We start from the raw sequence: 15,355 nt of genomic DNA, 5'->3' as shown, positions 1-15,355 counted from the left end.
GGTATAGAACTCCTGAACAACTGGCTTATATGGTAAAAGGAAAGAATTCAAAGTGTTGGCATTGTAATAAAGAAAAAGGTACTTATTCACATATGTGGTGGGAGTGTTCTGAAATGTATAAATTCTGGCAAATGATACAAGGAAAAATTCAGGAGATATTCCAGATAAAAATTAAAATTAATAATTTTGCAACTATGGGTAGTGTTGGATCATCAGAGTATAAAAACTAATTGCCAGGAGATATTTAAGGTAAAAATAAGAGCAGCGCATGATTGCTAGAGGATGGAAAGACAAATCGAAATGGATATTAAGTAATTGGAATGATTATATGTATGATCAAGTGCTGTTAGACATTACGGGAATTATGACCAAGCAAACACCAAGAATGGACAAAGAAAAGGACATTACAAATAGATGGAAGGTGTACTTCAACTGAGTGAAAAATGGAGGAGCCAACGATCACATCAAAGAAAAAATACCAAGACTCTACCAGTGGCTGGATCTGCAAGATTAGTAAAAATATACTGTGGTCGAGGAGGGAGGGAGAGTGGGAAAAAATGTCATCTACACCAGTGTAAATTACTATAATGTCTTTAATATTTGTTGAATTACTCAGGATTTATATGTGTAAAACTTGGAATTTGGCTTGTTGATTTGTGTTTATAGCATAATAAAATAAACTTTAAAAAAACAGTAAAATAAAAAGAAAGCAAGAAAGTCACACAGTGAGGAGAGGAGAAGTGGTTAGGAAAGAATATGTATTTATAAATTATGGTAAATGAACAATTTGTAATGCATCCTGCAGTATACAAAACACTATAAATTTCCCTTGTATGCTCTCATACATAGCTTATAAAGGATATTCACTATATGGTACACTTTTAAAACTGGGTCTGATTTCACCTTTGTAAGCTGCCTTGAGTCCCAAATGGAAAAAGATAGGCTATAAATAAATATCAAATACGAATAAATGTACCCGTATATTCCGGCATATAAGACGACTGGGTGTATAAGACGCCTCCCAACTTTTCCAGTTAAAATATAGAGTTTGGGATATATTCACCGTATAAGACTACCCCTCTTCCAACGCACACCAAATAAAATTTTTAAAAGCATCAGATTTCATTTCAGTATGGTAATTTTCCTATTACTGTACCTCCTTCTCTGCCTCTCAGATCTTGCACATGTGCAACTGCACCACTTCACTGCAGTCTTCAGGAGCGAAATCTGAGAGGCAGAGGAGGAGATACAGTAATAGGACACAAGGGCGGGCCAGACAGGTAAAAGAGGTGTGTTTTTCTGGAGCCAAAGCCACTCTCTCTCTTTTTTCCATACCCTGGGCGCCCCGGAAGCCTGCAGCTTTCTCCGCCCTTCACTTACACCTTCCCGATGCGGTGCCCCTTCACCTCACCATTGGTACCGCATTAAGTCCACGAATCCTGATGAATGGATTTTCTTCTACCGTACTTGTACAGTGTCGTCCTTAATGCTTTCATACAGTCGCTGCATACGACAGGCCACTGCAATTTTTTAGCTTCCCCTACCATATGTGGCAACCACAGATTCTCCAATCCGATTGGAAGTTTCAGCACCCACTCTATAAGACGACTCCCAGTGTATAAGACTATTCCCGCGTATAAGACGACCCCGAATATAAGACAACCCCTGACTTTTGAGAAGATTTTATTGGGTTTAAAAGTAGTCTTATACACCAGAATATACGGTATTACTTCCCTTTGACAGATAAATAAGGATTTGTATCTAACAGATAGTTCAGGCAACTAAAACACTAAATAGAAAGCTTTGAGCAAGCAATGAGTGTTTTTTTTATTAAAACCAGTGCTTCCTGTCTTGTTAGGGATATTCTGAAGTCTTTTGAGGAATGATTCAACAAGTTCTAGATTCAAATAATCAAGAAGGGTTAAATGAAAAGTTTTTCAAAATGGTAGATGGCGGGATGCAGGCATACGTGTGTCACGTGGACAACTCTTCCAGGGCATCTATGACTTCAGCCTCTAAGCCTCCTGGCTCCTGTTCTTCCTGCTGTGGAGGCTCACGGGAGGCAACCTGCTGCTGAGGCTGGGGCATTGACTCCTTAGTGAGAAGATTGTGCTTCTTTAAAAAGCAGGCTTCTTCATAGGGAGGCCGGATGGGGGGCTGAGTGGGAGGTGTGTAGGTATATTCTTTCTCAGGATCCAGCTGTCCAAATAGGAGAAAAGGAGAGACAGGTTATACCACTATCTACATTGCCAGCAGGTCTAAACTGTCTCCAAAAGGCACAGAATAGTAATCACCACAGCGACAAGAAGATTCCCTTCACTTAACCCTCAACTGCCCTCTTCAAGCTGCCCATTTTAGTCAAATTTACTACACAGCTTCAGGGAGACAAAAGTTCATGCTGGAAACTCTTTGACAATGAGACTTTGATATCTTGCTATCTTGAACCAAAACTATAGCAGCTTGTTGGATGCTTCTGCAGCTGGACAGAAGCTGATACCACCACTATCAATACAAGATTCCACCTAATTCAGTGCTTCTCAACCTGGAGGTCAGGACCCCTGGGTGGTTCGTGAGGGAGTGTCATAGGAGTCTCCAAAGACCATCAGAAAACAGTGTTTTCTGCTGGTTATGCGGGTTCTGTGTGGGAAGTTTGGTCAAATTCTACTGTTGGTGGGGTTCTGAATGCTCTTTGATTATAGGTGAACTATAAATTCCAGCAACAACAACTCCAAATGTCAAGGTTTATTTTTCTCCAAATTCCACCAGTGTTCACATTTGGGAATATTGAGTATTTGTGCCAAGTTTGGGCCAGATCTATCTTTGTCTGAGTCCACAGTGTTCTCTGGATGTAAGTGAACTACAACTCCTAAACTCAAGGTCAATGTCCACCAAACCCTTCCAGTATTTTCAGTGGGTCATGGCAGTTCTATGTTCCAAGTTTGGTTCAATTCCATTGCTGGTGGAGTTCAGAATGCTCTTTGAGTGTAGGTGAACTATCAATCCCAGCAATTACAACTCCCAAATTACAAAATCAATCCCCCCCAACCCCACCGGTATTCAAATTTGGGCGTATTGGGTATTTGTGCCAAATTTGGTCCAGTGAAGGAAAATACCTGCATATCGGATATTTACATTATGATTCACAATAGTAGCAAAATTATAATTATGAAGTAGCAACACAAAGTTGTGGTGGGGGGTCAGCATAACATGAGGAATTGTATTAAGGGGTCACAGCATTAGGAAGGTTGAGAACCACTGACCTAATTCTATAGAAATGTTCCGTTAGCCCGATTCATCTGTTAATGCAAAGACAGTCTGTTATAGATGTAGCCACCCATCCCCGCTTATCTCCGGAAGACTGATCATGTCAGAAGATCATTGAGTATTACCTGTAGGGGGTACGTCCGGTCGGAGTCGTAAGCACTCAGGTCTCCGCAAGCCAGGAAGGGGACAATGACCCGATTAGGACCCTCCAACTGATTAAAATCCACATCTAAATCAAAGAAGATGTGGTAAGTGCCAGCTGCACACTGCCCGCTTCTCTCTAGCACAGCAAACACCAGACTCCTACTAATCTGGACTCCTTTTGGATAATCCCCAGGTTTGCCCTTTGGTTCAAGAAGATCCTTATACCAACCACATATACTCCTGTATAAGCTGACCCAATGTATAAGCTGAGGGCAGTTTTTGCAGTCAAAATTATGGATTTTGACATGACCCATGAATAAGTTGAAGATCATTCTGCAGAGAAAGGAAATGCCAGCCTTTGCCATCTTCCCATCCAGGCATTCAAAAAGGCCTTTTGCCACATTATGTCAAGCAAAGGATAAATATCCAAAAAAGGGGATGACTTATTTTCCCGATAAGAATTATGGTACAGTATCTGCATTGACCTGCGGATAAGTTGATCAAGGGGTTTTGAGTCTATTTTTTGACTGAAATTTCTAGTCCTATAGGTAAAGGTTGTCCCCTGACATTAAGTCGTCATGTCTGACTCTGGGGTGTGGTGCTAATCTCCATTTCTAAGCTGAAGAGCCGGCGTTGTCCATAGACACCTCCAAGGTCATGTGGCCAGCATGACTGCATGGAGCGCAGTTATCTTCCCGCCGGAGCGGTACCTATTGATCTACTCACATTTGCAAGTTTTCAAACTGCTAGGTTGGCAGAAGCTAGGGCTCACAACGCTCCCCGGAATCAAACCTGTGATCTTTCGGTCAACAAGCTCAGTAGCTCAGTGCTTTAACTCACTGTGATACTGGGGGCTCCTATACCTATACTTGAGTATATAGACCTACACTTGAGTATATATATTAAATGTATTTTATTCTCCGTGGCTCCGAAAATTCAAGTCACCACCATTCCTTCCCAGAGAGCTAACCTTTGGGGAATCACACTTAAGGAGTGTTATTAACCTTTACTGTAATGATATTCCAGGGAAAGGATATCGAGTGTTTGGTGCTGTTTGAATGATGCTCAAGCAAATTCCAACACTGTAACTAATATTAATAGCCAATATTAATAGCATTGCTGTCTTTATATATAAAGAAGAACAATAACAGAGAGTAAATGACTGTCTGTTCAGCAGCATTGCATCTATCTGAAGAAGTGAGCTACAACTCATAAAAGTATGTGCAGAATATATGTAGGTATCTGAAAACACATGATTTTACAGCCCCGTAGGCATATAAGAGGTTCAACCTTACAATAACTTTTTAGGGTAGACTTTGTAGGGTATTATTTCCAATATTAGCAAATTGAGAGGTGGGGTCCAAAGCTGACAAAGAGAAACCTGTATTTGACAAGGTAAATACTCTATTACCTGCCCTAAAATCAATGGGACTTATTTCTAAGGAGACATGGATAGGTGCCTGTGGATCTATACCAGGGGTTTCCTGCTCACATTCTTAGACATTATCCTTCATTATACTTGGAAAAGTACCGCAGTAACACTACCATACATTAGATTTCACTGAACATGTGTGCTGAAAAGGCAGGCCACCACAGGTCAAAAGGCTTTAATCAAGAATACTTAACACCTTCAAAAAAATACACCCCCCCCCCCCCCCCCAGTCTTCCATGCTGTGGAGAGAAGATATGATTGTCTAATCATATTCTAAACATTCTTTTCCTGAATTTTACATTTACTATTAACATCACACACTCTCCAGTCATTCTGTGAGCAGTAATAATTCTTAAGTGACACATTAATGACATAGTTGTCTATTCCCTTGCCACTTCCTCCTAATCTGCCTCTGAAAAGTGGTAGACAGATCCATCACTGTCCGCCTACTCCTGGGAAACAAGGGTATCTTGCAACCGAACAATTAGCTCATTGTTCCCTGAGGATGTGGCTGCTTAAACACATCAAGTGTGCTGCATTTCAAGGAGAACACACCCACTGTATGCCTGAATATCAAAGAAACCGCTCTTGCTGTGACCCAGCTAGCTAGGGATTTTTCAAACCTCCTACTTAGCTTTGGTCTAAAGTTAAGTTCAATTTTTTAAAGAATAAGACAGTATTGTTTTCAACAAACTTTTTAAAAAAAATACAATTTCTTTTTTTTTTTCATGTCTTATCATATGTATTTATTGTATTATTATAAGTGTCTTATTTTAACTTTCTACGTGGAATGTGATCAGGTCTTGTCAGGCCTTGTTGTTCTGTTTCTTATTGTGATATGGCCTAAGGGCTAATCAATAACATTACTACTACTTAGCTTTGGTAGAGTATACAAAGCAGTATCAGGTGTACTTGTTTACCCAGCGATCAAGATAAAACTCTTCTGTCTTAGGTTTTGTCACTAATGTTTGCATCATTTAGAAAAGGCTGAGATCTGTGATAAATTTCTTCATCTATGAAGCACCACAAGATTCTTTGTTCCTTTCTTTGTGTAACCTGAAATAACTCGAGATTATAGAATTAATTTTTAAATAAAGAAACATATTCTCAAGATCAACAACTGCAACAAAATTAATTTGGATTTTTGAATCAATTATTCCTCCTTTCCATTCAAACAAAGCATGTGGCTGCTTTGATATTAACCATGCTTCCTCCAGATCACATGTGATACCCAAGACATTGTTATAGTCCATCATATACTGTGTAGTCTAGGAGGTGCCCTCAGGGTTTCAGGGGCTGTTTGTTCTCTCCTTGATAGTCTTCTAAATATTTAGAGCAGGGGTCCACAAACTTTTTAAACAGAGGGCGAGGTCATAGCCTCTCAAACTGTTGGAGGGCCGGATTATAATTTGAAAAAAAAATGAATGAATTCCTATGCACACTGCACATATCTTATTTGTAGTGCAAAAACACTTAAAAACAATAATTAAGATGAATATCAAATTTAACAAATATAAACTTATTAGTATTTCAATAGGAAGTGTGGGCCTGTTTTTGGCTGATGAGATAGGGTTGTTGTTGTTGTATGCTTTCAAGTCATTTCAGACTTAGGTTGACCCTGAGCGAGGGCCAGGTAAATGACCTTGAAGGGCCGTATCCAGCCCTCAGGCCATAGTTTGAGGACCCCTGATTTAGAGAATCAGTTGCAAACTTGCATTTCAGATAGATAGGTTAGTTAATGCTGGAGGCGCTAACAATCCCACCGACTAGAAGCCTAAGAGCAAGAGAAATAGATCAAGAAGAGAAACTCAAGACACTGCTACTTCATCCAACAACAATGGACAACATAATGTCTTGAACTGGAAGACATCTCAAAACATTTCCTCACCCAACCCACCCATTGCAAGGTGTGCATAATTCATTGCTTTTGCACCCTAATGGGTGTTCATGTATCTTTACTGAAAATCAGAATCTTAAAAAGGAGTCCACTGGCTTACATGACAGTTTGTTCTGATTCCTGTCATTCACAGCCTCCACTGCTCTGAATCCCCCAACACTTGTCTTCCCCTCCTTGATTTCCTTCTGTCCTCTTTACCCTGCAGGCAAATTATCAGTGATTCCCAAACTCTAATCTTCAATGTGTTTTGCACTTCAACGTCCAGAAACCTCAGTTGGCTTGGCCAATGATCAGGGATTCTGGGAGGTAAAGTGCAAAACATCTTGAAGTCCAGGTTTGCTAAATACTGATCAATAGTACTGAGCATCCTTGCTCATTATCCAACAGCACAGCATCATCCTGAGGAACACCTCTCCATCTTCAAGTTTCCTTACCATAACAGTGATCCAACAGTGGGTTGGACATGTTTGGCACATAGTCTTCCGGTGGGTTATAGTTTCGGCAAACGACAAACGCTTCTGGGAGGACAGAAAAGAAGTTCAAGTATTAGAGGCCAATGTTCTGGCATCCTGCACTATAATATACACCCTCAATTTGGTGCAGTCTATGTCGTTATCAGCATCTACATCTCTCTATGCACCAATGCTAAGCTTCTTTTAATAGACCAATGGGATAAAACTGAGATTAAGTCAAATCCCATCCTCTCTACATCTGAGTCTTTAAAGACCACATACAAGCTTTCAAGCATCCCCCTACCATCATGAGAAAGAGAAGCTTGGATATTTGTGTTGTGTCTTTTTGAAAATAATTTTTATTCAAACATATAGAAAAAGAGAAAAGAGGGCAGGCTTCAAAAAAAGTCAAAAAGAAGAAATTAATGAGTACCAAAAAGAGCAAAGTAAAAAACTACAATCATAAAAACTAGAAACTAAACCTAAACTACAATAGCTAACACATCTCTATCTACAACATATAACCTATACACGTTATAAACAAATATCAACTAGTTACTACTAAAACTACTCTACAAGCCTCCAACTGGCAGCCTGTTTTGTCTATCTATTCGTTATTCACTTTAAGTATTAGCTCATTTATGTCCTTTAACTTTTAATATCTAAATTAAAAACAAATAATAATTAAAGATTGTCCCTACCCTAGCTTAAAAAAACAGATAATACATGGATATTTTTGTTGTGTTTTTTTTTTTTTGAGATGAAAACTGAGATTCTGCTGGATAAGCTGTGTGTGCACATTAGGCCAAATTATTAAGAAACATCAAGTTGCAAATCAGAGCCACACAAAACAAAATCACAAAAGACCAAGAGGGGATAACATACTCACCAATGCTGGAGTTACGGCTGCTTCGGGGTTTGGCACATGTAACATCAGGAAAGAAAATCCGCAGCTGGGAATAGAGTAGTGTGACATCCTTCCCTCGGAAAATCTGAGACAGGAAATCAAAATACCACTGAATGCCTATATTAAAATATCACCATCCAGGCAACAGGTAAAGAAACATAGAGTGGGGAATACAAAAGCAATCACAGTGGTATGTATGAGGCCAACTCTGTCTCACTGGGCCCAGGCAGTTCCCCTTCCCTGGCACACAGGCTACTCAATCTAGCATCCCCATCTCAGCGGCTCTCTTCTGTATGACACCAGAGAGAGCCATGCAAATGCTAGCGGAGCTTACAGTAACATACTTTTCTAGGTCCCTGAAGTACTCACCTTTGCCACAAAAGCTCCTCCCTTTTTTAGTACATGTGTAGTGATGTTCAGGGCCTAAAAAGAAAATTTTAAATGCATGGATAAAGCTTATTTGATATGAAGACTCTACAGTTAGCTACATAGAGGACATAGCCACAAGTACCTTACCCCCTTAAAAGAAATGTAAGATAGCTTGGTGGAATCAGACACTAAACATTTAGCAGTATGGTCTTATCAGCTTCTAAATTTTCTGTCTTTTGGGATGCAATGAATCTGATACATACAGTAAGTGAGAAAAGCAGGAAAATCTATATCATGCACCTAGGAAGTTCTACAATCCATAAATAACATTGTTTGTGTGCTGTTCTTGTGTGCCTTCATACTATTCTTCACTAAGGTAAAGGTTGTCCCCTGACATTAAGTCCAGTCATGTCTGACTCGGGTGTGGTGCTCATCGCCATTTCTAAGCCAAAGAGCCTGTGTTGTCCATAGACACCTCCAAGGTCATGTGGCCGGCATGACTGTATGGAGCGCCGTTACCTTCCTGCCAGAGCGGTACCTATAGATCTACTCACATTTGCATGTTTTCAAACTGCTAGGTTGGCAGAAGCTAGGGCTGACAGCGGAAGCTCACGCCGCTCCCCGAAATCGAACCTGCAACCTTTGGTCAACAAGCTCAGCAGCTCAGTGCTTTAACGCACTGTGCCACCGGAGACCCAAATCCCAAACTACTACACTAATCTCTCATATTTAGCTACATGTCGACAAAACCAGCCATTTGTTTATCTGTTAAGCAAATATTGTGAGACTTCACAAGATATTGCCTTCATCCGTTAAAATCTGTGTCCATTCCTATCAGTGTTGAAACATTCTTGAAACAGAAAAGTGAGATTCTGATACTGATGTGGAATATTTTTGCTGAGTATTTTGTAGAATATCAACCTCTTGAAGCCTCACAATAGCTCTTGTCACATGCCAGCAGGCACCTTGAGGCTAGGAATTTTTATCGATCAGTCACTGAACTCGCATTTATCCTACACCTAATGTCCCTGGAGGCAATTCAAAGCCACTCTCCCTGGTCTGGGGAATCAGAGGATGCAAAAAACAAAAAAACAAAAACACACACATCTTGTAGTCATGGCTAAGCCCAAGCCCAATTTAGATACCTGGCACAATGAAGTGTTTGTATGACCCATGCAGACTAAGAAGGCCCACTAACTTATTAAGTGGGCATATCTGGCAGCAGTGGCAGCATTGCTATGGGCCAAGAGTTGGCCAGCTGCTTGCTTTCTGGCTCATAACATTATCAGCACTGCCTGCACCACAAAATAAACACATTTGCAAGAGCCACGGAGGAGGCTGTGTCTTCCCATCCTTGTATTTGCCATTTCACGCTGATACCATGTGATAAGGCAATGTGACAGCAAGTGACCTGCTCAATTTTTAAGATTCTCAGGGCAAAGTTTTCTCTCGTTTCCCCTGTGAAAAGCTTTCTTTACGTTCCCCAGTCCCCACCTTGAGAAGTGGACAACAAATGAAATTCATTATTATTATTATTGTTAATATTGTTGTTGTTACTACTACTACATTGGTGAGAATCTTCTTGTTGGCAGTCCCTGAGCTAACATAACATTCTGCTGTGGGAAGCCAAGCTGGCCCCATCTTTATTATTTCTGTTATCAGTTATATGAACAAACCTTTGGCAGCTCTGCAGAATGTGAAATGCATGCTGAATTTTCATTGTTCTCGTCATTATTTGTATATGACTTTATTAATTTAATGTTACTATGGGGTATTAGTATACAAAAGGATCTTGTAGTACCTTGAGATAAGAAAATGGAATTGGTAGCATATGCTTTCACAGACACAGTCTGTTTCCCTGAGTGCTATTAAGGAAGGAGACTCTGTCTACAAAAGCTGATGTTACAACTTTATACTCTCAGCCTCTAATGTGATCTTTGCTGATTATTAGGTTTTAATCCACGTGTCTTCTTTTGATTCATGTTGTGAACTGCCTTAGGTCCCACCCAGGAGAAAAATGGGATGGATGGATGGATGGATGGATAGACAGACAGGAAGGAAACATGGAAACATAGATAGATAGATAGATAGATAGATAGATAGATAGATAGATAGATAAGATAGATAGACAGACAGACAGACAGACAGGAAACTGGCATGCATATGCTAGGAAGGACACGTAGCACTGAGCACATGCACCTTGATAAGGTCCCTCCAAAGTCTAGAGCTGGATTTTTCCAGTGTAGAGTTCCCAGATTTAAAATTCAGAAAAATGTGTTTTGGGGAACTTCAATGCCCAGAACTTCCCATCTACCAGACCACTAGCCATGATTCCTGAGGGAGTCTAGGAGTTAGTCTCCAAAAGGTAAGTTTCCTAAGCTCGTGTGGATCTGATAGACTCCCTGCCATCTAGGCAGCTTCCCTTTGAAAGGAAATGTATTCCATAATGTAAATCAATCCCTACATCCAACGGGGCTGAGTTTGGGAGAGAGGGAGGAACAATGGAAATACTCACAGCAAGCAGCAGCTGGGCCTGAATGTATTCATCAATGTCATGGAGCCCTGTCACTGGAACAGCAAAGGATACATACATCAAAATAAATACAGGAAGCTATTCCTCACTTTTTGTAAAGCTAACTGGAGAATTGCAATTGGCTAAAGATTTTGGAAATTAGATACAGAGGATTTATGTTTTATTGATTTTATTGTTTATGGAATTTTATGGATGTTTATATGTTTTTAACTGTTTATATTATTGTGGCATCGAATTGTGCCAGTTTTGTAAACCGCCCTGAGTTGCCCTCGGGCTGAGAAGGGTGGTATAGAAATATAGTAAATAAATAAATAAATAATAAGTCCCAGGTGGACTGAGAATGTGGCTGCAGTACACAGACATAAGCAATTATGACAGGAGCACAGAAGCCATGAAAGAAGTAAGGTACTGGAGAAATATAGTCAGTGCTACACATTTGTGGGTTCGACTTTTGTGGATTTGATTTATAGACTTCATTAAAATCTCTCTAGGAATCTCCAGGTCCTCCAGTGTGATTCTATGGTCAACTTCCTCCAGGCCATGAAGTCACGCTGAAGAATACTTAAAAGAACACTTCTCTAAGGTCTCTTGGCTTTCCAGTGCAATCCTATGGTCAGTTTCTAGCAGATGCTGAGCCAAGAACCAAGCAGAAAGATCTAGAAATTCCTAGAGACATGTTTTCTCAGCTAATAAAAGCAACAATTTTTCATGTATGATATTTTACATTTAGGGAGGCACTGTGCCTTTAAGCCCAGAGAATGTGGGAGGCTGACTGCACCCTGTTTAGAGATGGCAGATTCTCCCTGGCCAATGGTGCACAATCCTGGGAAAAGTAGAAACAGTAAGATTATGGCTGTGATTTCTACCTACCATCAGGAGCTCCATCACACACCACCAAGTCAGCAGGTTGCCCTTCAAAATGATGGATTATCTCTTCTGCTGTAGAGACCTGGAAGCAGAGGGAGAGAAGTGATGGGGTGGGTTATAATGGCCAAAGGGTTGCTATTAAGTAGGCCTTAAATTCAAGGAGAGGTAGGGTGGATTTTGAATTGGGTTGGAAACACAATACCTTGGTAATGTCCCCCTGAATTTGAATAACTCCAGACAAGGGAGCCATGGCTTGCAAATCTACAGCCACTATTTTGACATCTTCATTTTTAGCACCTTCTCCTCTGTAGAAAAAAAAGGGTGTGTGTGTGTTGAGGATGAATTTCTGGTTATCTCCTATAAGGTGGTAGTCCCCCATAAACACTACAACAAAGTGACTTGCTTACTTCAGTTTTCGGCTCAAAACTTGGCTCCAGCTCCCAGGAGCAGCACAGAGATCCACAGCCCTTGAGACACCTAGAGAGAGAAAAGAGGGAATAAGAAAGGTAAGGGGATGCCATGGCAAGAAGACTGCAATATGAGACTAGGAAGTACAACTCATGGGTTTCTTTCCTGAAAAAAGATAGTAGGGGAAAAAGGAAGGTTTCCAAGTTTGCTCAAATTTCGAAATGATAGCCTTGCTTCTGAGCCCCAAAATATTATCTCCATGGCAAACAAACAGTATTCTGTATATGCTCAAAGGAAGTGTTCTATTGCCAAGCTTGAAGTGATTTCTGCACAGTCCACTGTAAACACTGCAAATTTGTGAAAATGGGTGGCATTCAGAAACCTTTTTCCAATTTTTTTGTGATCCCAATATTGAGCTAAAGGGGACCCCATTTGAGGTTGGGACTCACAGTTTAAGAATAGTGGTCTAGACCAGTGATTCTCAAACTCTGATCCTCCAGATATTTTGGACCTTCAGGAAATCTAGAAGTTGAGGTCCCAAACATATGGAGGGCCAAAACTGACAGCTATTCGGCAGAGTAAATTTGATTATTTCTTGCAGCTTAACTTCCCATCACTTTTATCCTACCAGATAAAAGTCCTCCTTGGCTAAGATGGCTAGGATTGATCAGAGTTGCAGTACAAGAACATCTGCAAGATTGTACCACTCCCATGCACAACTGAAATGTTTCACCCCACACATTCTGGATAGATGAATTCCAATTGTATGATGGGGCTCACCTTGAAACAAATGATATTCTTCATCCAGTTGGAGAAGTTTGAAGGCGCTGCGAGCTCGCCAGCCTTCCTCCTTCGCCAAGCGGTAGTAAATGTCCCGTTTGTCCTTAGAGGAACGTCCCATCTTCCCTTACATGAAATGTCCTGGATGTGAGAGAGAAGAAAAACAATTGACTACTATGTCAGCAAGAATTATGAATTGAGCAGCAGCATTGGCTTATTATAATCAATGAAATCAAGGCATCCATATTGGTTAAAAGTGAAGATGGTTCAAGGAATAATAAAGCTGAAGAGCCCACGTGGGTCATCCAGTCCACCCCTTGCCATGCACAATCAGAGCAGACAGCCTATCAAACCCCCACACTATAGGAATGGAAAACATGTGTTTCTAGACAAAAGTTCCTAACCTCTCTGACCACTGGCTAAAGCCCCTTCCACACAGCTGTATAAAATCCCACATTACCTGCTTTGAACTGGATTATATGGCAGTGTGGACTCTGATAACCCATTTCAAAGCAGATGTGAATTATCTGCCTTGATATTCTGGGTTATACAGCCGTGTGGAATTACCCCTTCTACACTGCTATAGAAAATTTATTTATTATTTATGACATTTATATGCCACCCTCCTCACCCTGAAGAGGACCCAGAGCGGCTTACAAGATATATATACATTCAATATATATTATTAGCATAGTATAATGTCAGTATTATATATTACTAACTTTCACCTGCCACGGGTTGCTGTGGCCCAGTCTGCTGATCTGGAAAATAAAGTAACGGGAAAGTGTTGGTTTCTAATATATGTAATTTCTTTATGCTTGTGGGTAAACAATATTTCTTGCTGTTTCTTTGCCAGTGTTGATGTGGAGATGGTCTGGTTTGCCTACTGTAGAACATGCAACATATAATTTTTCTTCTTTAGGGGTCCTTTTCAAATCTATGATACTATATCTGTGTGTGGATCATATCTATCTATTTATATCTATGGCTGGATGGCTCTTTGTCAGAAGGGCTTTGATTATATTTTCTTGCCCTGGTGAAAGGAGTTGGACTGGATGGCCTTAAGGCAGCATTTCTCAACCTGGGGGTCGGGACCCCAGGTGTGTGTGTGTGTGAGGAGGTGTCAAAAGGGTCACCAAAGAAAAACACAGTATTTTCTGTTGGTCCTGGGGCTTCTGTGTGGGAAGTTTGGCCAATTCTATCGTTGGTGGGATTCAGAATGCTCTGTGTAGGTGAACTATAAATCCCAGTAACTACAACTCCAAAATGTCAAGGTCTATTTCCCCCAAACTCCACCTGTGTTCGTATTTGGGCATATTGAGTATTCATGCCAAATTTGGCATAGATCTTTCATCGTTTGAGTCCACAGTGCTCCCTGGATGTAGGTGAACTGCAACTCCCAAACTCAAGATCAATGCCCTCTAAACCCTTCCAATATTTTCTGTTGGTCAAGTGAGTTCTGTGTGCCAGGTTTGGTTCAATTCCATCATTGATGGAGTTCAGAATGCGCTTTGATTGTAGGTGAACTATAAATCCCAGCAACTACAACTCCCAAATGAAAAAATCATAATTTTTGAGTGATGGTCACTCTTTGTGTTGTGAAATGTTTTGTTGCCAAATTTGGTGTAATTGGTTCTTTTGTTTTTAAGGTACTCATTATGCACAGAGCATTTTAATATATATACTATAATTACCATTATATTGTAATTTTATTAGTAATATGACATGTAATATAAAATATATAATTATTATATTGTATTATTATTAGTATTATATTGTTTTACATTACAATATTATAAATATATGTATATACAATATATTATATAAGTAAACCACAGGAGACAAGATGGAACTGTCTTCTGCCCCCCCCCTTCCAGACTGTATAGACTCATATAATCCAGTTCAAAGCAGCTAATGTGGCTGATCTTCTTTGGTAATCTGGATTATATGACAGGGGGCCTTAAAAGCATCTGAAAAAATGGGAGGAGTTTTCCTGACAAACCGAGACAACGGAAGGACATCGGGTATCCAGTGGAGACATCCATAAACGATGATCTCTTTATAAATCTGCAAACCGAATAAGAAAAAGCAAAGGTCTCTATAATTACCAGTGTAAATTCAGACAGTGCTCGATTGTTATCTTCAGAGAGCAGAGAAAAGCGTGGAAGAGAAGAAGCGCATGCGCAACATGACTTATGTGCGGCCGGCTCCGGAAGGAAGTGCTGTTGCCGCATTGCATCCTGGGAGTTGTCGTCCTCAGGCGCCTCTGTTTCAGAACTTCGATAAAGAAGCGGGAGTCTCT

The 15,355-nt window shown here is 40.3% G+C and overlaps 1 protein-coding gene across 1 annotated transcript; it reads right to left on the bottom strand.

Moving 5' to 3' along the window:
• Positions 1-1,685: 1,685 nt before the first annotated feature.
• FTSJ1 (FtsJ RNA 2'-O-methyltransferase 1) lies at positions 1,686-15,265 on the bottom strand. The gene is made up of 11 exons (XM_060763126.2): positions 15,162-15,265; positions 13,054-13,194; positions 12,273-12,342; positions 12,068-12,170; positions 11,869-11,947; positions 10,981-11,033; positions 8,466-8,519; positions 8,079-8,181; positions 7,172-7,255; positions 3,390-3,493; positions 1,686-2,199 (listed from the first exon to the last, which is right to left on the bottom strand). Exons 2-11 carry the CDS (start codon positions 13,172-13,174, stop codon positions 1,975-1,977), a joined length of 996 nt encoding a protein of 331 aa, XP_060619109.2. The 5' UTR covers positions 13,175-13,194; positions 15,162-15,265; the 3' UTR covers positions 1,686-1,974.
• Positions 15,266-15,355: the final 90 nt, after the last annotated feature.

The sequence above is a fragment of the Anolis sagrei genome, chromosome 2 (genome assembly GCF_037176765.1).
Source record: "Anolis sagrei isolate rAnoSag1 chromosome 2, rAnoSag1.mat, whole genome shotgun sequence".
Taxonomy (NCBI): Eukaryota; Metazoa; Chordata; class Lepidosauria; order Squamata; family Dactyloidae; genus Anolis; species Anolis sagrei.
This window is presented reverse-complemented; position numbering and strand designations above follow the sequence as displayed.

Excerpts from the sequence above, each read along its gene's own strand:
- FTSJ1 (XM_060763126.2), bottom strand. The coding sequence starts at position 13,174 with ATGGGACGTTCCTCTAAGGACAAACGGGACATTTACTACCGCTTGGCG. Across the intron at positions 11,034-11,868 it reads GTGTGATGGAGCTCCTGATG|TGACAGGGCTCCATGACATT; the intron begins GTAGGTAGAAAT and ends TTGCTGTTCCAG. Across the intron at positions 2,200-3,389 it reads ACCGGACGTACCCCCTACAG|CTGGATCCTGAGAAAGAATA; the intron begins GTAATACTCAAT and ends CTATTTGGACAG.